The following is a 23,710-nucleotide window of genomic DNA, read 5'->3' on the forward strand; positions in this document are numbered from 1 at the left end:
CTTGATGAATAATACATCTAAAGAGGCTGAGGGGGCTGCTGAAGGTTGTTGTCAGATGAGGTAGGACCGGGGAGACTGTTTAGGGAAGGAAAAGGTGAGAAGGATTGCTTGATGGGTTCGCAGAAGCACAGTAACAGTGTTTTTTTTCTAAACAAGATGTGTAGTCTTGTATTTAGTTGTGGTGTATTTACAAAAACAAATGTAAAAGTCACATGAAAGGATGGGATAATTGAATATAGTTACAAAAAACTTGTTTTGTAAAGTTTGTTTTTATCAGTTTATATGATCTTTACATCAATCAGACTACACTGACAAACAAACATCAAAAAGAATGTGAGAAATTACTGCTTTAAAATTGATGACAAGAAATTATGTTTTCCAAGCACTTTTCCATCTGCTGCATTAATGAGATACATAGCATGGGAATTTGTCTGAGGAACATTCAAACTTCCCATTCCTCAGAACTATGTTGAATGGTGTTATTTTTACAATGGCAGGAAAGTAAGGTTCAAGGGAAACTTTGTGATTGCATATAGTTAATGAAGCCCCATTTCCTCAATAACTGTCTATCCTAATAAGTTAGGTCTCTTAGTCAGCTTTAAGTCTTATTTCCTCTTTGTGCAGAGAGGCTGTCTGGGCTACTATTCACCTTTTTCAGTTTCGAAGAACTTCGACCCATATAGATTAATTCAACACGTCAGTGATTTCTCCTTAAAGAAAGAATTGGCTTTGTATCAGACCAGACATTGTCTGACGTATTGATGGATCAACCAATAATAGATTCTTTTTAATGGACCATAGGAGTCAACTCAACTGGTTGCAAAAATATGTCAGATTGTATGTCAGTTTATGAGAAAGTTACCCTACTTCTCCCTTGATTCATTGCCTCAGTAAACGTTTTCCTACTGGGTTTATGCCTCAATCCTTGGTTTCAAGTCTTCACCAGTATGCATGATTTTTTTTTTTTTTTTTTGTAAATTATGGTCCCATTTAGAATAGAATAGAGGATAAAGTGGGGTAAACTTTACAACCTTTACAACCTTGTAATTTGCAAGTTGCCACTGTGGCAGTCCTCGGGTTCTCAGTCAGATCCAACTAGGCTGTCCTCCCCAGGTCCACCCTGTTCCAAATATGGTCAAAAAAATCTGGCAAGAAAACCCCAAAAACATGTTGGCGATGAGAAATGTCAAGGGGAGCTATCAGTTTACTAGACCAAGAATGAATACAGTGCCAAAAGCCTTTTTTTTAGATGATTTTGTAGTGCAACTTTCTTACATCTCTGCTGATTGTCATTTTTCCATGTTTTATACTGTACTTCGCCCAGTCGCCTCACCTGTGTTGCCATTGAGACATCAAGATAATTATACTATAATGGAGTTGTGGACCTGGTTCTCACCCTGTCTGCTTCTCACATTCTCTTTCTTTCTGTCTGGTGTAACTTCTTAATTAGCTGCTGCTCCTCCTCCTATCACTTATACAGGTGATAAAAACAAACTTCACCAGCATAGGAAAAAGTCTTGAAAATCACCCTTCGATAATTGTGCAGTAATTAACAGTGTTGTCAAGGTGACAGAGATGATTACGGATTGCGATGATTGCTAGCATTTCTCTGACATGTTATTTCTAATTTATTGAAAGGGTTCCTGTATTTGGGTATCTGGTTGGATCAGAAACTCACATTCACATTTCACAATTCTTAGCAATGTAAAAGACGAAAAATTGGTTATTTATACAGAAACAGAACTGCTTTCCCCATGTTCGGTAGGAAATGGATCACTTGAACTGTCTTTTTATTTGCCCTGGATTACATTGACGTTTTCTATAGACATGCCTCTGTCTCCACTCTTATGCCACTAGACTCTGATCACTCTGCCCTCAGATTTATTACTGGTGACTGTTATTCCACTCGAAGGTTGGAAAATGCTAAGTTTTGGTAAAACTGCTTTCAGTTTCAGTGCTCCATACACTTGGAACTTTAGAACGAACATTTAAATGTGATACAGCTGTACCTAAAGGTCAGTTTAAGACTTTGATTTCAAACTACTCAGCATTTGGATGTAATTGTTTTTAACTACATGCTGTCCTATATGGTTGTCTGCCATTTATCTTGTATGCATCTCACTTTTAGTTATGTATTGCCATGTTTGTCTCCTTGTAGTTTCTTATCATTTTAGAGCACATTTTTCAATTTTTGAATCTGTGTCATTATGACCAGTTTGCCTGATTTTGTCATTACAGTAGTGTGAGTGTAAGTGATGCCTGAATTAAATAAGGATAATTAAATGAAATGACAATAAGATGACAGCCAATTATGGGCCACCTAAAAGCACATGAAAGAATAAAAAGTCTATCATTTTTCGTCAAAGCCATCATCAGTCAAATTCAGAAAAAACCTCTGACAATCTGCAAAAGCCAGTGCCATTAGAAGGCAATAATGAGACAAACTAGCACACACTCAAACATCTTACTATTAATATTCAGATGTGCTTCATCTAAGATGGTGCCAGAGGAAATAGAGACACTAACTTATAAAATAGAATTCATAGACATTAGAGAATATAGTGTAATACTTTGTATAAACATGTGAAATCCAAGAAGCATGCATTTCACCAACATAATTAAAAACGTTTACATTAATCAAATCAAGTTAGAAACATGAATGATGTGAAAAAAAGTAAAAGAAGAAGAAAAAAAGTAATTCAGTTCTGTATGAGACATTGTCATTTCCTGAAATTACCCTGTAATCATCCAGCATGTACCCCATCAGTCAAATTTGACATGGCTAAGGAGCAGCATAACCTTTACTATGTATGGAGAGAGAGGGGTGTCAAACAAAATTAGAGGCACTAGGCGGAAAATGCGCAAATAATTATGTTGTTCATTAAACCTTTATTTTTCATGTATGGAGAGACAGGGGTGTCGAACAAAATAGGAGGCGGTAGGCAGAAAATGCTCAAATAATTATGTTGTTCATTAAAGCTTTCTTTCCTGTTGAATTAACTTGGGAAGATCAATTATTTGCCTCATAAACAAGGCTTCATTGCTCACTTTGCAGAGAGGCTTTTCCGAAGTAGCTGTCATGTTTTTAAGTGAGATGTAAGAGTCACAGGCTGCACTGAAAATTTAAGGTTGTTTAATCATATCTAGAAATTGGGTGTTGGTGGGGTGAGGGAAATTATTCACAGATTAGTTTTTGCCAGTGAATACAAAATCCTTTTATTGCCTGACGGTAATAAATCCTTTTCTTTTCCAAAAAATAATACAATTTTGTAGTTTTTTGAACAACCTGAGAAAATACTGAGACAGAATCCTCAATTTGTATAACAGGTACAATATAGTAGTCATGCAGTCTCATAATTACTTTTTATTTTCCTTACCTACCGATGAACGATTATGCAACCAACTCTCTTGTGCAGGGTGAGAGATTCAGTGAGTGAGAGGGACACAATCACTTCTATGTAGATCAGTTAGAGGCAATGATTTGTGCATCCTCCCTTGCTTGGTGCAGTCTTTAATCCCATGATTAAGTTTGTAATCTAAAGCTTATTCTCTCTGGGCTACAGTCTACACAGTGATGCTCTGCTAGCAAAGCCGCACTGGGAATTTCACTGTAATTACAATCCTCAGAAGAGCTAGAGCTGATACCAGCTAACACCATTCAACAATGATTGTCATTGTTCTCTTACAATTTTCATCCTGTTTCATAATATATCTGTGTGATCTTGCATGGAGTCAAAAGACAGAGGACACAAAATTTGAATTTTTTATTTTACAATTTTTAGAAGAGGGACAGTCGTCTAAAATTGTCTGTTAATTGTAATGTCAGTATAACACTGTTGTGGTTTGCCACAAAGGCACACCTTTTAAGAGGCAGTTTCCATGGAGTTGTGTTTATTTGACTACCCAAAATGATGAAGTAATATTTTGAAGTAATTATTTCCACAAGTAGACCAAACTAACCATTTACATGTAAGAGCAAATTCCTGTTATTATGTTTTCATGCACAATCTGTAAATTCTAACGAGATGTTTGCTCTGGTGGGTAGGCTTTAGAGTAAACAGGTTTTCACTAGGTTTATGAGGAGATGTCTGAAATCTTCATTTGCATATCTACATTAATAGTTTATGTGTGCTTTCGGAGGTAATCTTTAAAATACAGTATGTCTTATGTGTGGAGTGTTTGCTTGTGATGTTTGAAGCCTAAACGTGTTTTGATTTATTTATAATGTAAACCATTTAACTGTTTCAAACATATCATAAAACCATTATTCTGTCAGCTGTGGTTACTAAGACAAAATGCAGATGCTTACATCACAATTACAGTTCAGCTTTTAATAGCTGGAAACATTTCAGTTTTTCATCTCCTCCTGCTGCCACCTAACAGGCTGAAGAAGTACAACATTTCAGTTGTCTCAACTGACCAGAATCAGGTGGAGCTCAGGAGAAACTCTTAATGTCCTCATTTCTCTCTCTGTCTTCCTGTTTCTGTGCTGTTGCCTGTTCGTCTCTGCATTTAGATTTGTGCTCTTGCTTTTACATGTGTAGTCTAAGAGTCACCATACTCACATTTGGGTGTTTTACCGCTGGAATCTACTGTTCTTTGTGCTCACAGTCTGATCAATCAGGACATCAGTACTTGGGTTAATTCCAAATGGCAAGATTCATTAATCATAGTTTTTTTGTTTTTTGTCCTTCAGGGGGCGCTGGTCACAGCCTGTGCAGATGACACGCTACATTTGTGGAACCTCCGTCAGAGGCGGCCGGCTGTCCTTCATTCGCTCAAGTTCAACAGAGAGAGGTAAGCATACATTTCACAACATAAAACACACACATGCTTTCCATACTTTGCTCAGCAGTTCTAATCAGGGATCCAAAAGAAGCATCCCTTGTTATACAAATGTGTGACCAAAACCCATAAAACACAGGACAAGAAACACCAGACACAAAAATAGTTTTTTTGGGTTTCAGTTGAAAAGGGTGCAAACAGCGTTAAATGCCTGACCAAGCAACTCTCAGCTGTTCAGATTTTTATAGGCTCCAGCTATGATTGTGAGTAATGCACCTGGATGGACATGCTTATTTTCATCTCCTTTTTCAAGCTTTAAAATGTGCTGAAGTTTTGGACGTGGCGTGTAAATAGTTTTACATTAAGCAGAGCTCAGAATTAGCCCATGTTGAAAGAGAAAGACTTGTGTAACAGAGAAAGTGAAAACCATAATGTCATCACTGGCATTCCATATTGCTTTCCACTGTTGGCTGTTTTCCAGGGTGAACATGACACAGCAGAAAAAAAAGGCAAACTCATCTCCTGGCGATGGAATAGGAATCAATCAGCCATCTTTAGTGGGTTTACCTTCATGTACAATATGTGCTAACTTCGGTGTAAAATTGTATTATGGAAGGCTGTGCCTTCTGTTCTCTAGAAAAGACCCTCTCTCGCAGACCACCCAACTGATAAAGGTCCATGTCTCAGCTGCAGCATCAGTGTTCTTCCACCAGGAAGACACATTTAATCAGTTCAACCTGGAAGACAGTGAAGCAGGGTGTTGACAAGACGAGGCCAGCTCCTCTGTCCTGCCTCTGATCCCTTTTCACCCTGTCTAGAAAACCTAAGACAGGGAATTTGCTGGCTGGAAACTCTGTCTTCTGCTGCAGCTGGCAACACCCTCTGCCATGTGAGACTACCCCCACCACTGGCTGTGAGAGCAGATTTGGTAATTAGGCAGCTTGCTCCATCTCCTTTAACGTGTTGCCACCTAAATCCTTGTGACACATAAGCCAGTTTTCAAATCAACGCTAAAAACTACATCAGCAGAGCGAGCTGGTGGAATATTTTAATAGACTTTCCTTCTGGTGGCTTAGTAGACCTGAAGATGGAGGGAGATGAGTTGTATTTAATTTTTATAAAGGTCAAATGGACAAAATTTGCAAAAGTGTTTGCAAAAAGAGCCATGTCACAGTTTGCTTTGATGTGGGAGTTTTGCGGATGTGGCTGAGCATCATCTTTCTGGAGCAGTGAGCCAATGAAACACTCAAGTCTTTGAGTGGTTCAGAGATGGTTGCTATTTTGTTAGTTTTCTCTAACAGCTCAGGCCCTACCTGTTTAAAAAACAAAGACACATGAGTGCTTCAATGGACCAGGAAAGCATGATTATGATTCCTTGCCGACCAGTTGTGGGAGACAAGGCCCAGTAAGCCAGACACTTTCTCTGGTGAAATATGAAAAAATGGTTGAATTTCTTCCAACTTGGCCAAATTGAATTTAAGTTCCCTCTACTTATACTTTTCTTACAGCAGATATGATGTCTCATCTCTTTGGATCTCCATATCGTACTTCCACATCCGCTGGATGAGGCATTGCCACACACTTAGCCAGCTCTGTCTTGCAGTCATCTGCTGTCTCCCTTCCTGCTTTGTCCATCTCCTCTTATATGTAGAATAGCCATCTGTGGGATGTGATGATAAGCAATGGCTTGGCTCTTTCCTTTTCCCTTGCAGAGACAGCTTAATCTTTGCTCTCTATCATTAAACTGTCATGGTAAACAATGGCCTCAGTGTGCTGATTCATGTGTTTGAAAATGTTTTCCCATATTTCTTTCTTCAGGAAAACTGTGGGGCCTCTGCCATACACAAATGTGACTCACTTTAAAAAACAACACCTTTGGTTGTCCAACATGGCGCAATAGTATCAGTGTCCTCCCCCGACCCTCTCAGAAACAGGTTGTTCCATCTCAGTTTTTGCATTGTGTTAAGGCATCCAGAGTGCACATGCACAGCTTACCATTTCTGTATACAGGGCAAAAGCAAGCTAGGAGTGTGTGGGTAAGAAAGCAGAGATCGACTCCATTCTGGTCAGCAATTACTTACTTGTTGTTTCTGCTGTGCAGTGGTAGAGGTACATATAGAATAAATATTGTTTAAGTGGATGCAGTTTTCATCTTTGAACAGATAATTGTGTACTAAAGTTTCAATGTGCAATATTGCAATGATTTATTGGTGAACCTTACTGATACGCACAAAGCAAAACTTCATTAAATCTTAGCAGAAAGATCAAAGGCTTGTTTTTTGAAAGAAAAGTCATCCCATCAGTCTGGGTAAGTGAATAAAGCTCAGACTTTATGCTAATAAATCCCAATTATTCTTATATTCCTCGTTTTATACTTTGTGAAACGGTTTCATATTTAAGTTAAACTTATATAACAGGTAAGAGTCTGAGATATTTTCCCTTTTCATTTTCTGATTCTGTTCATATTTCCTGTCTCTCGGCAAGAGAAATTGTCCTTGCACTCCAACTAAAAGTGTATTAATGAATACACGATATTAATGAATATTACTGCATCACAACTGAATTTGATGGAATATGATTTAGACTCAAAAAGAAACTGAAGTCTTTTATTCATGAAAATGCAGGGTCACAGCGTCAATTCAAGGGTTACTTTGCGATGAGGACACGTATCAGCAAACTCTCGGCCTGGTGGTTTTCAATTCAAGGACTTTGGCTGAGTCACCGGATGTTTTCTATATACGGAAACTTTACATAACAGGTGCGCAAAAAGCTTCCTCCCCAACACAGAAAAATCTCCTCCTGCTATCAAACAGCACATAAAACAAAGCATTTAAACAGTATCACTTTGATTATGCAGCTGAGCCTTATAGCATAATACGCTAGTGGCGTTTGTTGAATTGATGTACAGGTTGTTAAGGAAAGAACGTGGTGGCTCTATAATGCAGTGACAGGGTTCAAGCCATTAGCGTGTGTGTGTGTGTGTGTAAGAATATAGACATATTACAGAGTTTTTATTAAAACTCATTCAGACTTTAATGGCCTTAAAACTGAGAACTCATGTTGTTCAAAAACCTCAGGGCACAGTCAGCAGTCAGCCTTACTGTGAAAGTGTTCTACATAAACAGTTGTCTGGCTATTATTCAAACCATAACTCTTGAATGAAGGAGAATTTGCAACCATGTTGAAGTGTGCCAAGCACGCGTGTTTCCAGCAATATCCATTTTTGAAGCCTTTCAGCTGTCATGGCTACAACATTGTGAACATCAGAATCAGCTTTATTGGCTAAGCTGTTTTATTGTTCTCTGTCAGTCATGTACTCCTCTGTGAAAATAGTGTAAGTGAAGACAGCGTGTTTCTTACTGAAAATTATTCACTGTTATCATACATGTCAACAATGTCCAAAACTAACTTGTTGACCGGGAGATAAAAAAAAAAAAATCATCAGCTAAACAGATTTTTCTGCCAGCCAAAATAATAAATAGCTTTTTTGTGTTTCATATACCGTTATTTCGGTGCATTTCACCCAGATAGTAAGGTATAACTTTGTCGGCAAACTTAAAGTAGAGACCAGGTCAGGGTTAAATTAATTGGAAAATGCAGTATTTTGGTGGTCTAGCTCAATACTAGACACTGTTAATCTGACTATTTGATATTTTAGATTCACAGCTTAGCAGCTGTAGCTATCGCTGTGTGATGCACATGCCCACACAGACACACAGAGGTGAATGTTTCATATCAGCAGTGTTGAAAACTGCTTTCTACCTGTCTTGTGGTGCGATAAAGGTAGGAAGCAGAATCACTCGCTCTCAGCGGCAGAGCAGTGAATCATGCCCTAAGATAAAAGTAGAAAAAGGGCATCATGAGTCATCCGTCAGTGGCTGGGCAGTGACTTGCCATTTAGCTCTGTGTCTCTCAACTGAATCTCTGATAATTAGCACCCTAACACCCCCACAAGAATCCCCCGTGAATAACGCATGAATCACTGGAAGCGGTGGAGAGAATTGTTCCGTGATAACTGTCAGTCTGCAGCTCGTGCTTGCTGCTCCTCCTCGACTCATGTCATTGTCAAAAAGAATTTGAAGCCCAAACAAAATGCTGACTACAATACATGAAACATTCGATACACTGGATTAAAAAGAGGTGTTAGAGCTAACGAAGTAATCTGTGATTTTGAGTTTCCAATGTCTTTGCTGATGGAGTATATTGAGTCTTTGCTGAATTCTTTAAGCAGTCATGTCACGTTTCCTGCCAAGCAGATGGCAAGGTTACCAGTTCCCTAAATGATGTCACTGATTCAGTTAATCTCTTTTTACTTCATTAATGGCATTTGGCCTTCAGCTGGTCTCAAAGTTGCCAGGCAGCTTGTCTCCTTCTGTCCTCTTTGGTTAATAATGATAACGCTCATTGATGGTGTCTGGTCCGACCTTATGAAGTACAAAAACCATGACTTGGAAAATTCATCACTACTTACCTCCTCTCCCTTCCTGTTATCTTCTCATCCTTTCTTCCATTACATTTATTTCCCTCTAACCCTTTTCTTTTATTCGATTCTTCTTGTGATATTTCACGTAAATGTTAAGCTCATAATGGAGGCAATCAGTGCTTAGAGTGTTTTCTTAAGTGGCCTCATTTAAAAGCTTATTCACCGGGAAAATATCATGACTCACTCTGGTTACTGTCGATATGTTTTTGAAATATGGCAATTTAGATGAGTAACTATTGACATGTTGCACAGTGATACATGATTTTCGCAGTTGCTACTGCAAGTGAGTCTTTTAATTTTAAAGAACTGGACATAATAATCTATGATGTTCAGTCAGGAGGCCTCCCTAAACAAAGAATTATGTAAATTTGATGTGCTAAGGCTAAATGCATACCTTAAAACACAGAAGACTGTATAATCCTTTGTCACACTTAGAGCACTTCTGCCCCCCCCTGCCAGTTTGAATATTGTCATCTCCCCAAGCCCCTAAAATCCTTATTGAATTGTCTGCAGTCTCATTTGTCTTCTATCTAATAATCCTGCCACTTGCTGTGTGGGTGGCTGTGGGGCTGAAGCCCAGTGATCTCCTCCACATCTACGAGGTAATAAGCATGGACAGAATTGCACTGAAGTGTGCGCTGATCATTCTGCGCTGGTTAAGTTGATTGTAAAATTGATAAATGGTAAGGCCAGGGCAATAATGGTTTAACAGCTTGTATCAAATCATGATTATTTTTAGATACCACATGAATACCTTACTGGATTATTTGGATATTTGTTGATCTTTTAATAGCAACCTGGCTTCATAAAGTTACTAGAAACTGGGAAAAGTCATGGTCTGTGTGGTCATAACAGACTACAGTGGTATCTGGACCGATACCACGCATGGACATTGTTAACTATAGTAATCATGTATCTCGTTAACACCGCGGGTCTGATACCCAGATGCTGGGTTTAAAACATTGGGTGTCTAACACTGTGTCTACACAGGAAACTTAGCAGTCAGCAGCAATGGATCTGTCTCTGCACAGGATGCATTCAGGCACATTATAAAGAGTAGGTCACTGGAGTTGTGCTGGTGACCTCTGCACTGCTGTTTCCTACCTTCAAGCCATAGTTGAATTCTACATCCTCTCCAAATCGTTGTGCTTCTCTGCCTCTGGATGTTTAGCCTCAATGAAGGCTCCACCAACGAGCGAGTGAGATCCTCTCTAATGTCACAGCACAGACTCTTTGCCCATATTTTGCTGCAAACTAAAAACCGACCTTTTCAGACTAAATCTCAGCAATCCATTTTCTTTTAAAACAGCAATGTGTGCAAAATAGCACTGATCATGCTTTTAGTTAGTTTGAAGGGGAAACACTCCCAATCTGCTCTTACTGTCTATAAATGCACTTTCTGCTTTAGACCATAGTGAAGACACACAAAACCTGCAGGGTAGCCGCCTTGGTCACACATCTAGTGGACATTGGATCAGGTCACAGCAGTAGTCACGCTCCCCTGAGTGACTGCAGTGGACATTTGTGCACATACAACTTGTATTTTATTGAATTAAACTATACTTCCTGTCATTGTTTCTGTTTATGTATTATGCAGGGCTGGGTAATTAGGCTGATTGATTTGATTGATCAATGCAGTGATTTCTTTCTGTAAAACAAAAACCTTGAATACCTTTTTTTTTTTTTTTTAAGATTTTAGTAACAGTTTGCTTTGAATCAATGATTAGGGTTGCAGGAGGTTATTAAGTGTTAACTTGATCATTATTGTTGCTTTACAACAAAAATGAAACTTTCAAAATTTGCTTAAAAAAAAAGAGATCCGAACTCTGAATGATAATTAGGATTTTATAATAATTCAAACTATGAAACACAGGAGTGGTGGACAAGTTTAGCCTGTCGTGCATGCAGATTGTCTAAAGGCATGACACAACACAGCTAAGTTCAGTCCTCTACTTTTGGCAGTCACGATGAGGGGCTTGTTGAATAACTATCTATACTGGCTAAGAGTGAGTTTATAGCCTGAGTGCAAAAGTTCTCTGTCAAGAGAGAAGCAGGAGTGGGGCATAAGGAGTGAATGTAGGCAGTAATACCCAGGTGCTGGACTGCTGAGGACAAAAGATTTTCACTCTCCTGGTGCTAAATTAAACCTTGGGTAAGAGTTAGTCACCCATCAAGAATGAATTGGGCCATGACTTCCGTGAATGAGTAGGGGTATGACTATGAAGAGCAGTTTTCACCAATGAAATTGATTATGATTACAGTTCTTCTAGTCTTTTAAGTGTTCTGCTTACGGAAAGTTGTGGAATGCTAACGTCATTGCAGAGCATGGCTAGAATTAAGTTTCAAAGAAAATCTGTTGTCCAGCAGCTGTTTGATTTAATAACTGCCTCATAGCCCATGTTTGTTCCATATTTTGGTGTTGTGCCCAGTTATCTATTTTTTTCTTTAAAATACATACATAATGTATGTTTTTTTTTTTTTACAAACAAAAAACATTATTCCAACAAACTGCGTCACAGGATTTTTATTTTATTTTTTTATTTCAAAAGGAATAAATCTATGTTGAGGTGAAATATTTGTTCATATTGCACGCATAAGTTCTTTATAGGTAATTAAGAACTATACTTACATTTTTTAATCAAAAGCTATGCAATGCACATGGCTTTCTGACAGCAGAATTGTGCACAACAGTCATAGAGGTGAACGACAATGATCAATGTGTGTCATGTACAAGAGTGTGAAAATTCCCTGTTTAAAGAAATACAGCACAGAAACACTGTCCTTGAAACAAACTGAAGACTCCTTTGTGACTGCTCCCATTCTAACACTCAGTCTCTGTCCTTTTGTTTCTTGTTCCAGGATCACGTTTTGCCACCTTCCCTTTCAGAGTAAATGGCTGTACGTGGGGACAGAGCGTGGAAACACACACATCGTCAACATCGAGTCCTTCATTTTGTCTGGATACGTCATCATGTGGAACAAGGCCATAGAACTGTAAGTTGAAAAGAAGTTATCAGTGGTGGCAGTGATGATTTTTGATGAGAGCATTGGTGTGAATGGCAGTTAGTGAATTCAATAACTTGATAGTTTAACATTGAGCTGTATTTTAAGTTAATTTGTTCAATAAGCAGTCTAGGATCTCTTAAGAGCAGTGATCTCTTTAAAAGCTAAACTCACGTCATGTTGAGTGAAATCAATTTTACGCAGGAAATCGAGTAATTGTAAATGTGAATCATGATGGTGGTCTTGAGATATGTAGCCCCTTAAAATGTCATTAACTGTAATCTCGTGGTTCAAATCTGGGATGTGAACACTTGATAAATGCTTCATCACAGACGCTGAAAGTTTGCAAATACTGCTCTATCCCACCTCGCCCTTATAACTAATCAGAGAGGTTCAAAGTTCATTCAGTTGTTGGTTTACTATTTTGCATTTTTGGGTGAAACACGTTTTTGTCACAGATTGTCACAAATTGACTTTGAACTTCATTTGAATGTCTTCATGTCAGTTGGTAAAATAACCTGTCTGCCTCTCTGTCTGCACTTCAGATAGCGCACGTGCACACGTTGACATACACCAACACACACACACACACACACACACACAGTAAAATAAATGCCTTGTATTCAAACTGGTTGGGTTGTTGTTGAATTGATTTTGTCCTTGTAATGTTAAGGTGGGCCCGTTTCTCATGCATATTGTGTGTTATTGTTCAGCCTCATTGAGGTAAACAAACACACTGCTGCTACTTGTTAGATCGAGCCTTGTCCAATCATGCTGAACTTGATGGTGCGGTTGCTGTAGCAAACGCCCTGATTCATCCACCATCTATCATTTGGACAGTTATCAGGAAAGCTACTCTATGGTTGTGATTAATTAAGATGTACTTGACATCTCACAAAAAGAAAAATACAAGCAAAACTTGATAGTGAATCAGCTTTCCTTTAGCCTTGTGACAACATTTGGTAGAAGACTAAATGAGTTGTCAAGCTGGATTTTTCCACAGCTCATAAAAATCCAGCTATAAAGAAAACAACAACATTTTCACAGCATCAACAGCCCTTATATTTCATTGTAAGCACACAATGCAATGTAATGCCTCACATTTGGGCGTAATTTGACTTCTCAGCCTTTATTAAATGTTGACATGCACTGTTGTTGACTTTTCAGCCGAAATATGCTGCAGATTGACAACTTAAAGTGCCAGCAAATACTCAAATGGTGCTCAGTTGCATTGTATGCCCGTTTGTTTCTCTTGGCTTCATCCACCTACGCGCTGTTTTTTCTGGTGTTACCCTGACAAGTCCCCTGCTGCAGTGTCAGTCACAAGTCACTCTCATACCAAGCCATCTTGTTGCCTTGTGACAGTCCAGTGAGCAGTCATAACACTGAAGTGTGTGTGGGGGAGAGCTGTCTGCCAATCATTGTGAAGAGTCTCGGAGGCTGAGACAGTGGTCGTGATTTTAACAGGATATTTGGTTCATTGATTCTTCGCCACAGTGTGAGTCAACACAGAGAACTTCCGTTTTTCCCCCAACATCATATGTCAGAACTTTCTTCAGTCTAATAATAAGTCAAGCAAAAACGTGCACATTAGCAAATGTAAGAACTTGGCAGGGCTGCACGATATTGGAAAAAACTGACATTGTGATTTTTTTCAAACCTGCGATATATAATGCGATAAGAAAAGTACAGGAATTTTCATCAGATGACATGAATAGCACTTTATGTTATGCTGCACCGTTGCTATCTTGTGGAAAATTAACCTGCACTGTTTTTACTTCTTTTTGTCGTACTGAGCTGTGTGATGCTGACATAAATGTTCAAACAAATTAGTTCTGTTACCTCTGGTTGTGGCAACAGATGCAAGACACTGTCGACACAGACCACGTGTTTGGTCAATATCATCCTTCTTGTTGCCAAAATAATTCCAGATAACTGATGTTGCTTTTCTTTTTGGCACCAAGTCTTTGTTTTCTGCGATTTCTCTTGTTCGTTGCTCATTTTTCAATGTTGTTACCAGCTACTCAGTTCATGTGCAGGGTGTGGTCTGCTTCGGCACACTGAATAAGAGCTAATGTGATTGGTGGATCGCTGTACATGCAGAGTCTGCATGTGCAGTGTATGTCAAGTACCCTTGAAATTAGATGAGTTAATTTGCCTCCTACATCGCAGGCCCTGCGATGTGACTATTGCGTACACATACATCACGATGATGATGCTTATATCTTGCAGCCCTAGAACTTGGGTAGTAACTCTGTTGTTCAGATTAATGTTGAGTTGAGCACACAACAGGTTTCTCAACACTTCATATTACGTTCTGCTTGAGCTTACACTAGAATACATTTGCTATTTTCCAGCCTGCAGCATTCTGCACCTTTGTGGAGTGGAGTTCATGATAAGTTGAACTTGTAGAGAATGAATCTTTTCTCATCAACACAGAGCAACTGGGGAGTTTCATAGTTTGGCTGGGGAGGTTTTCCACTAAATATGAATAAGGATGAGGGGGGACTTTCTGTTTTTCCTGCGGTGAAACATCAAGTGAGCAACGGAGAACTCATCCACTCTTTCCACTGAGTACAAACAGCACAGTGTGAGTCACACCGTAGTCGGTGTGTGTTTACACGTGTGTGTGTGTGTATTTGTGTTCACACAGTGTTTGTTTGTGCAACAGCCATTCACAGATGAATTAATTTAATATGAACAAAAGGATGCTCTCTTGAAAAGAATCTGTTATAGAAACAATTCAACTGGGGCCAGCAAGCCCGCACAGGAACGACCAAGCTCTCATTGAAATTCAAATGGGTTCGCAACATATTTAATGCACAATTTAATCATAAGGAGATTCATTCCAAAATGAGATATGAAAAAATTAGATGCAAAGAGAAATGGGAAAACACTGCAGCACACACACACTGCTTCAGTTCATAGATCCTGGTGATGAACAGAATTGTGTTTACGCTTGGCATCATGTCAGCCATAATCAACATTGGCATGTTTGGCTATTTCTGCTATTTAGATTTTAAAATAAGCAATGAATTTACAGCATCCTCCTGGTCCCTCAACGGTTTTATAATAAGCAGTCTTGAAATACGAGTGCATGCTCCAGAAAAATGTTGCAAAAGAAAAACATGGAAACAGCACCCCGTCTCTTGAACATACACCACTAATTTGCAAAATGATGAAAAAAATACATAATACAATTCTACTGCATTTACATTTTGCTGGTGTTGTTGTAGGTTGATCCTAAACACACGTGGCATGCAGGAAGCCGGCAGGCACACATCTTATTTTTTTCTTTTTGCCTCTTCAGGAACGATGTCTTCAAAATAATGTTTGTGATTCACTGATTCTGGTTGAGGAGGGAATGAAATAGAAATGAAAACAAATTACATTCTCTGGTATAGATGAGGATGAAAAAGATGTTGGGGAATCAAATCTTAAACTCTGTGGTGAAATTTGTTTCTCATTGTGCCAAAGGAAAATAAGAACAGCTACAGAGTTATTTTTTAGGATTATACACAAATAATGCAGGGAAGAAAAAAATGTACTGAGCAAAAGAAGAGGCTTCTACATACTTACAGTGTGCTAGCTTAAATCCAAAATATTACAATACAAAACACAGAATTAGCTTAACCATTTAAAGAACATCATTGATTTGCATTATTAGCTGGCATGTTTGTATAAAATTGAGAATCTTTAATGTCATGACTATATATTGGATTATTGCATAAAAATGGAAGCTCTTCTTTCCGCACAATCTACCACTTCTTTCTCAGTCTCCTCTCGGCCAAACTGCCCTGTTAAACATTTTCTGAGCTGCTGGATAAAGTGACAATTAGAGTGAAAATATAGATGGTATACAGTCAGTCAGCTGTCAGTCAACAGTCAGTCAACAGTTTCCAGGTTCCAGTGCTCTTTCCACAGAGCAACTATAGGGAATACTTTTCATGGAAACCTGATAATTTATAAAGATGATTAATACATAAGAACACACTCACTCTAGTGTGATTGCATAATAAGTCCCTCAATGTACAATTCAAACATTTCATGTCTCTACAGCTGGCTTTCTATTTACCGCCCTATACTCCCCTTTTATTTGATTAGGAAATTGTATTAGCGTTTATTTATCCCTGAAGAGGACATTTTTTCACTCTTTTGTATTGGTCATTTGTTGCTGTGGCTCTTCTGGCCCTGCTGGTGTTCAAGGTGACGTTGCCTTAGTATTTGTGATAAGTCTTGATTGTCAGTCTCTGGATGACTGCAATGAAAATGTCCCAATTTGTCTTTCCGCTTCCCCTAAACATACTAATTGATTTGTTTCTTTGTTCTCAACTCTATATTTCATTAATCTGTTACATTTTAGTGTTGTCATTGATGCAGGGTAATGATACAGGCTATGCTGGAACCTGTTCTTTCATGCACTGGGCAACAGGCAGGGAAGCTAGCCTCATTTCCAGATCCCTCGAGCCACAACAGGCAGGCCTGTTTAACAGTCAATGTTTTTTGGCACTGTCTTGGAAAGGATTTGGAAACATTATTGCTCCACAAGCACAGGACACTCCTACCTTAATGGAAGCTTTTAGACTGTCTAATATGCTCATCTTTTAGCATTACATCTGATGACGAACAAGAGCGCACACACACACACACACACACACACACACACACACACACACACACACACACACACACACAACAAGCCTGCTGCCCTAATGCTCACCAGCATTACATTTTCATTGTGCTTGTTGTAGTAGGCATGGAACAACCCCACCATCACCATCAAAGACATAAATCAGGTTGAATTAGATAATTGATGTACTAATTGGTTCCATTAGTTTCATGAATTGTTCCCAGGCATATGCAAAGAAGTTACGGGAATTATTAATTATTAACTATGGGAAGTCCTTATAACAAATTAAACGTTTTGTATTCAAAGTTAAGTATAAGAGTGATATAATATGGTGATAAATTGTTATACACCTTTGAAAAAACCTATACTCTATAGCAGATCCAGCCTCTATCTTTCAGAAACGTAAAGGTGTTTTTTAATTTAGCAGTATGGTCTCTTCTCAGGATATATTGCTGTACCTTGGCAAACACTGTCGGTTTATTCATTTTCTTTCTTGAAACATCCTGCTGCTTTGTGTGCATTTCAATGACTGGCCTTGTTAGCTGAAAGGAAAACTTCGTCAGGACTCACAGAGTCAGCCAGCAGCTCTGCGTAGATCACATATTTCTCTCCTCGGTGTCAAAGCTTTCTTCAGCTAGAGGACATGGCCTTCTACATACAATAGGAAGCCTCTCTGTCCAAATTCAATACTGTGAACTTTTCCTCCCAGACAACCTAATAAACTGTTTTATACTGATAAACTCAACAAGAATTTAGTGTCATTTATCCATGGCACAGTCTTTATGCATGTGTATGTGTCTGTGGGTTTGTTGATGTACAACAATAGGACTGAGGTCAAGAGTGCATATACATGTTGGATCAGAAAGTGTATTTCGGTTTAGTGTGTTATTTGTTCTGGATGGCTGGTCCAGCAAGATTAGCCCTTGGCATTCATCCATTGTGGCACTTCATTGATTGAACAGGTGTGGTTCGTTGTGGATGGTTTGTAGATACCTCAGCTTATTATTACTTTAACTGCTGGAAAGAGCTTGCCATGGTTTTATGTTTTTATCGCCTTCTGGCAGCAGGCATAGCTAAACGGGCCCATCTGAATGTGTCAGTCACACCTCAGCTTTCCAGATCAACACATGGTTTCAGCCACTGTGATAAAATAACATGATGTCAGCTGCTATGGTGTAGCTGGTGACCAAGCTGCTGCAACCCTAAGCAGGACAATTTAGGAGCACAGGATGGAACAGGTTGTAGCTGTAACATAGGGGTTATATTTAGGTCTTAGGTAAGAGCAAGAATTAAGATTGACTCTGCATAGAACAAATCAGTTGGGGAACTACTGGGTGCAATTAGGTGGAGCTCTTTACATAGCTCTGAATGATCTCGGTGTGTAGCCTATTTTGGGTATTTTAATACCCTGTAGCGATATATCAAAGGGTACAATGGAAAGTATACTGCAGCCATATGTTTTTGCAGCACAATAAAGGCACATCCTGTACTGTATATGATGATACAGTGATGATAGATGATGGATTAATGAGCAGTTGTGTTAATGTTTAGAGTTACAATCATTAATGGGATACTTGAATCTAGATTCTTACTTTGGCTTTGATAGAAGTTTCAAACTACATGCTGTATTTATACATGTGTAAAACAGGGTAATACCGAAAGGTTTGGTCGACTCAAAGACTCACAGTTATTGTTATTATCGATGAAGCTACTGATTATTTTCACAATTATTAGGTTCTTTAGTCTATAAAAGGCAAAATCAAAACTATGAAATATGCTCATCACAATTTCAGTTCCTATTAACAGATGGCCTAAACAGCAAAACCTTCCACTCATTTCTTCCATGTCCTCTCTCAACAGGGTGTAAGGGTCCTCTTGCAGTACTGTTTCACTGCAGTGCTGCTGCTGTCTTTTTCTCATATCTCTTCTCTTTCCCTCTTGTCGCAGATCAACTAAAACTCATCCAGGACCTGTGGTTCACTTGAGCGACAGCCCAAAGGATGAAGGCAAGGTGAGTAGACAAATAAAAAATGCCTCTGGGTTTTCCTCAAGCGCCAACTCTAATTCTACCCACAAATCTGCAGAGGCTCTTTCATTTAACCCAATCATCTCCCTCTATCTTGTTTTTCTCTGTCACATATTTGTCCTTCAACCTCCACTCTGCTTTTCTTATATCCTCATTCTCTTTTATTTCTGTCTTTCTGTCTTTCCTTCTGTGTTTCTGTCTTCTTTCTTTCTCATTTTCTCACCTCTCACTCACTCAGCCTGGCTTTCTTTCAGGCTCTCAGCAAGAGAAAAAGACATCCTCTATACGTTATACCTTTGCTCCCATCTGCTGTCCCTCGGCTTTTCACATATACACGCCCATGAAGAGAGGTGTGAGGGACATGTGGGTAATATATCCTTTGAGGAGAGTGGAGCCTTTCGGGGTCAAGCTGCAGTCAAATTGGTAGGAAAAGTGGCAGGTAGAGGTTGCTGTGAAAGAGAGGTCTTTGAGGAGCTTATTGATTTTCCCGATGGATTCTGCTGCCTCTGTGTGAAACCGCATTTGACAAGCTGTGAAGACATACAATTGAGACACGGGTTTACAGCTGCTGTCACAGTTGCCATAACTCACTGCAGGGAAAAAGTTCTGCATGCAGCATTTCAATAAAGCAAAGGCGTTAATGTCACTTACGGAAAAAGTGGGAACACCACCTTTAGGTTGAAATGGCAAGGATTCAGAGAATGACGAAAGCTGTTTCTACATTTTTTTTTCTCAAAGCCTTTGCATTTTATGCTTAACTAAATATTACTCTGACAGTAAACCTGACAGCAGGGAATATACATAACTCTCTGTCCACCTCCAGCGGAGGGAAAATATCTGTGAAATTTTAATGCAACAGATCTTACAGCTATGAAATATGAAATTATCCATCTTTACTCACGACATCTAAGGCTTTGTTACGCTCAGGTGAGTGGAAAACAAGGTTATGGACTCCCATGAGTAGCAGTTATTGATCTCGGCTGAAAATATCCATATGGTGAATCCAGCAAGGAGAAGGCGCATTTCCCCAGTTATTAAAAAGAAAAGGTTTACACTGATGAAGTCCTTCCAAGAACAGACCTTACACACTCCTCGGACTGTCAGTTTATTGTTATTTATTTAATTAATTGTCAGTAACCCAATAGCCAACCAATAAGACAACATGATTTTAGGACAACAGTTAAACCTTTACAATTTAATAAGTTACTGGGATGTTAGCTCTTTGTTTTTAGAGATATCAAATATAGTATTTTTCTGTTCTTTGGCTAACTAGTTGTCAAAGCTTGCTTGGAAGACTTGATAAGTTATCACAGTAGGAAAAGCACAGGTGTAGCTAATAACTTTATTAATGGCTTTGTAACATTTACATTAGCAGATTATGTGAAGGAGACAGCATCTACAATACCAGGAACCTGGAAAGTGCTCACCTAAATTGAAAACAGCCATTATTAATGTTAGTAACAATTATTCTAATGTGAGTATATATCAGCACATGCTATAAGAGAATTGTTTCTTATGCACTTTTATTTTTTAGTGAAAGCCTTGCAGTAACAATCTGATCTCGTGATGTACCTGCTATTCATACAAGTCAGCTCTTCTACAGCAAATACATGTTTAAAGTTTAAAAAGGGTTACTCTGCAGGTGTCTGTCGATGTAGATCCACGTACCTTTGAAGTTATGTGTATTTAAGCTGATGTGTTTGTTTCATGGATGTCTTCACTAATTTTCCCTTGTTTACATTCTTGACTGCTGGTGTTACTCGTATTAAACTTTGGGATTTCACACTTCCTCTACTGCCCTCAACTTCCTGTCTTATGAGTTGAGATGTCACACAGTCTTTGCTCTCAGCAAGAGAGCTGTTTCCTCCGCTCTGTCTTAAAGTCCCCGTTCCTCCAACATCAATTCCATCTCCTCTGAACTGTGATCAGATTGTGACGACTATGCTCCCCACTCTTATCCTGTGTGTGACGGCAGAATCGTGTTGTAGTGTGCGGCTGTGTTTGTGAGTTTGTTTTTTTTTTGGAAGTGTGTTTTGGAGCTGTGTATTTATGGGTGCCTATCTTCATCTCTTGCATTTTTTGCACACTCCTGTTTTGCATACTACGCCTTTGTACTTGTGTGTGTCTGTAATATATAAGTCAATACGTTACATGTGGTTGTGTGTGTGTGTTTGACTGTGCCAATACTGTATACAGTCAGTGTATATTTGCCAGTATCTGAATCTGGTCTGACTAAGACAACTGAAGCCATGGAATAGTATTTTGGGGGGTTGCCAAATGCAAAATGCTTCCCGTACATTACAGCCAAGAGTGTGATTATGTATATTATATTTTTGCTGTAGTAGGCTCTTCATCTTTTTTTAAGGCGATTGAAAATATCTTATGATTTAAATGTCTTAACTTCCATTTGTTTTGTCTTCCTGCTCCAGCTCCTTATAGGGTTTGAGAGTGGGACAATCGTACAGTGGGACCTCCGGGTCAAGAAGGCTGACTTCAGAATCTACTATGACGAGGTGAGCTCCACTATGCACTCCTGCTTGAAAGAACTTAACAAGTGAAGCCGCAATTATATATATATATATATATATATATATATATATATATATATATATATATATATATATATATATATATATATATATACATAAAATAATGTGAAAGTCTTTTTTTGCCATTTCTAGGAAACTGTGACATATTTTTAAAACTTTGTGACTTAACTGTTACGTAAGGGCTTGTAATGCTCTTACTGTAATTAATGGCCTTTCCAAATGATAAACTGTCAGACTTGCACATTCAGTCATTAACAGAAAAGAAACTGAACAAGAAAGGAGATCCAATAATGATAAAGGCATAGATCAGTAAATGAGGATAGGAAAAACTTTAGTACATATTCTGGCCCTAACAATGTCTCACCATTGTTCAGCTTTCTCTCATCACTTAGATTTAGAGGCAGAAATTAGCCATCTTGTCTGCCAATATTTTCTCAACAAAATTTTAATCTTTCAGTAGCATCAACCTTTATTTCCATCAAGGTTGTCTTTGTCATCAGGTGTTGTATTGTCATGCCTGTTTGCCTACCAACCAATTACTGTTTCTTTGAATAAGAAGCACTAATTGGAGGACTGAGGCATGCTCATACCAGTCAGCTCCCGACAGCTCGTGCTGCACTATGAGCTCAAACTGGTGATGACTACAGTGTCTCTTGCCATTTTTTCTAGTTAGTACTGGAGACTAACATAATGGCATGCTCTTGGTGTTTAAGATTTGGTTTATGTGTTCTCTCTGCTTTGTGCCAAAGTGTGTGCTTGTTAATGATCGGAGTCGGGCTGCACCTAATGATTATTTTTGTTCAGCGATTAAACTATTGATTATTTTTGGATTAATCAAACAGTTTTTTTTTTTTACTATTTGATTAATATTTCAACACAGTTACAGACACCCATTAAGAAACAGAGAAACGATCCTCGTTGTTTACTGTTATTTCAAACCTGTCAATGAGGACAAACAGTCACTAGTAGGACCAGCATGCTGCTATTATTATTATTATATTCTTCTGCTACAAGTGCTCGGGCATGGCGGTAGTACTGATCACATCTGACGTGTCCATGCGCACTACCTAAATCGACGTATTTAAGTAATCGATTATGTAGACGCACCAGTCCGGAATTGGAGGTATTATCAATTAAAGATAAACCCCCATGAAGTGCTGATTCATTATATAATAAAATTATGTCAGCGAAGTGCAATGAAGGTTCATCACTTGCTCTTCCCCATTATCAGCTATCAGTAAATCATCTTAATTAGATACACAGTGTAAAAAAAATACTCAAGTAAAACTAGAACAGAATAGACTCAAACTGGTCACATTTCTCATAAGATACAGTATATCTGTGGACATTTTATCCAAGGTCAGTTTGGGAATTTCCATTGCATCCACACACACAGACACATTCACTCTCAAACTCACAGCTCAGTCCTATTTAATCTTTTTTTTCTTCTACCCTTATGGCCTCAAAACCAATTTGCCCTGTCGACATATTCACCCCATGGCGCTGATTCTCTACATCGCTCATCTCCTGTCCCCTCTCCTGTGAACAGTCACATCCTGCTCACATTCATTGATGTGATCTCATGTGCATCACCTCCAGCATGGCATGATGTCTCACACCTCTTCAGTCGCGTACAAAAAAAAAACAACACCACTTACGTCTCACAAAGTCACAAGGGTTTTACTTTATTTGGCTTTTCTATTTTGGATCTGTTATGTTGACCACCTTTTATTTTCACTGCATTGAATACACACATATACAGTACGTATACATGTGTCCAAGAAGAAAGAAACAGAGACAGAAACTCTCTGATGACCTTGAACCTTGTATAGCTTGCTTTCATGACAAAACATGTTTTTTTTCTCTTCATCCATGGGGACCTCTAGTTATTTGTATAATTGTGGGGATATCATCTGTGATCTTAATCCTGTGCAATTCTTCCATATCTGTAATTTGTGAAGTAAGAATTCCACAGCAAACACTTTAGCCAAACACTAAGGTCTTAAGATATTATAAGTCTTGTGCAATTTGGGGACATATTTTGTTTTTACCATCTGCTTTCTGCCATACAACTGAGGAAGTAAGTCAGTTTAATCATTGCACATAATATGTTGAACAGCAGTCAGTACCTTTGCTTTGAGATGTCTTGACAAAAGGTGGTCTCACTCAAGTACAGCCATGAAGCATCTGTTACTTGATTGATTTATGTTCATAGCACATACAGAGACTTTGAT

The 23,710-nt window shown here is 38.6% G+C and overlaps 1 protein-coding gene across 10 annotated transcripts in view; it reads left to right on the top strand.

The window, feature by feature from the left end:
* Positions 1 to 23,710, top strand: part of stxbp5l (syntaxin binding protein 5-like) — a 134,583-nt gene that overhangs the window by 64,004 nt on the left and 46,869 nt on the right. For all 10 annotated transcript variants that reach the window (XM_037109249.1, XM_037109250.1, XM_037109254.1 and 7 more), the window contains exons 4-7: positions 4,697 to 4,797; positions 12,128 to 12,262; positions 18,849 to 18,912; positions 21,357 to 21,440. In XM_037109249.1, the coding sequence (XP_036965144.1) occupies positions 4,697 to 4,797; positions 12,128 to 12,262; positions 18,849 to 18,912; positions 21,357 to 21,440 (384 nt within the window). The remainder of the gene's footprint in view (positions 1 to 4,696; positions 4,798 to 12,127; positions 12,263 to 18,848; positions 18,913 to 21,356; positions 21,441 to 23,710) is intronic.

The sequence above is a fragment of the Acanthopagrus latus genome, chromosome 9 (assembly GCF_904848185.1).
Source record: "Acanthopagrus latus isolate v.2019 chromosome 9, fAcaLat1.1, whole genome shotgun sequence".
NCBI classification, from domain to species: Eukaryota; Metazoa; Chordata; class Actinopteri; order Spariformes; family Sparidae; genus Acanthopagrus; species Acanthopagrus latus.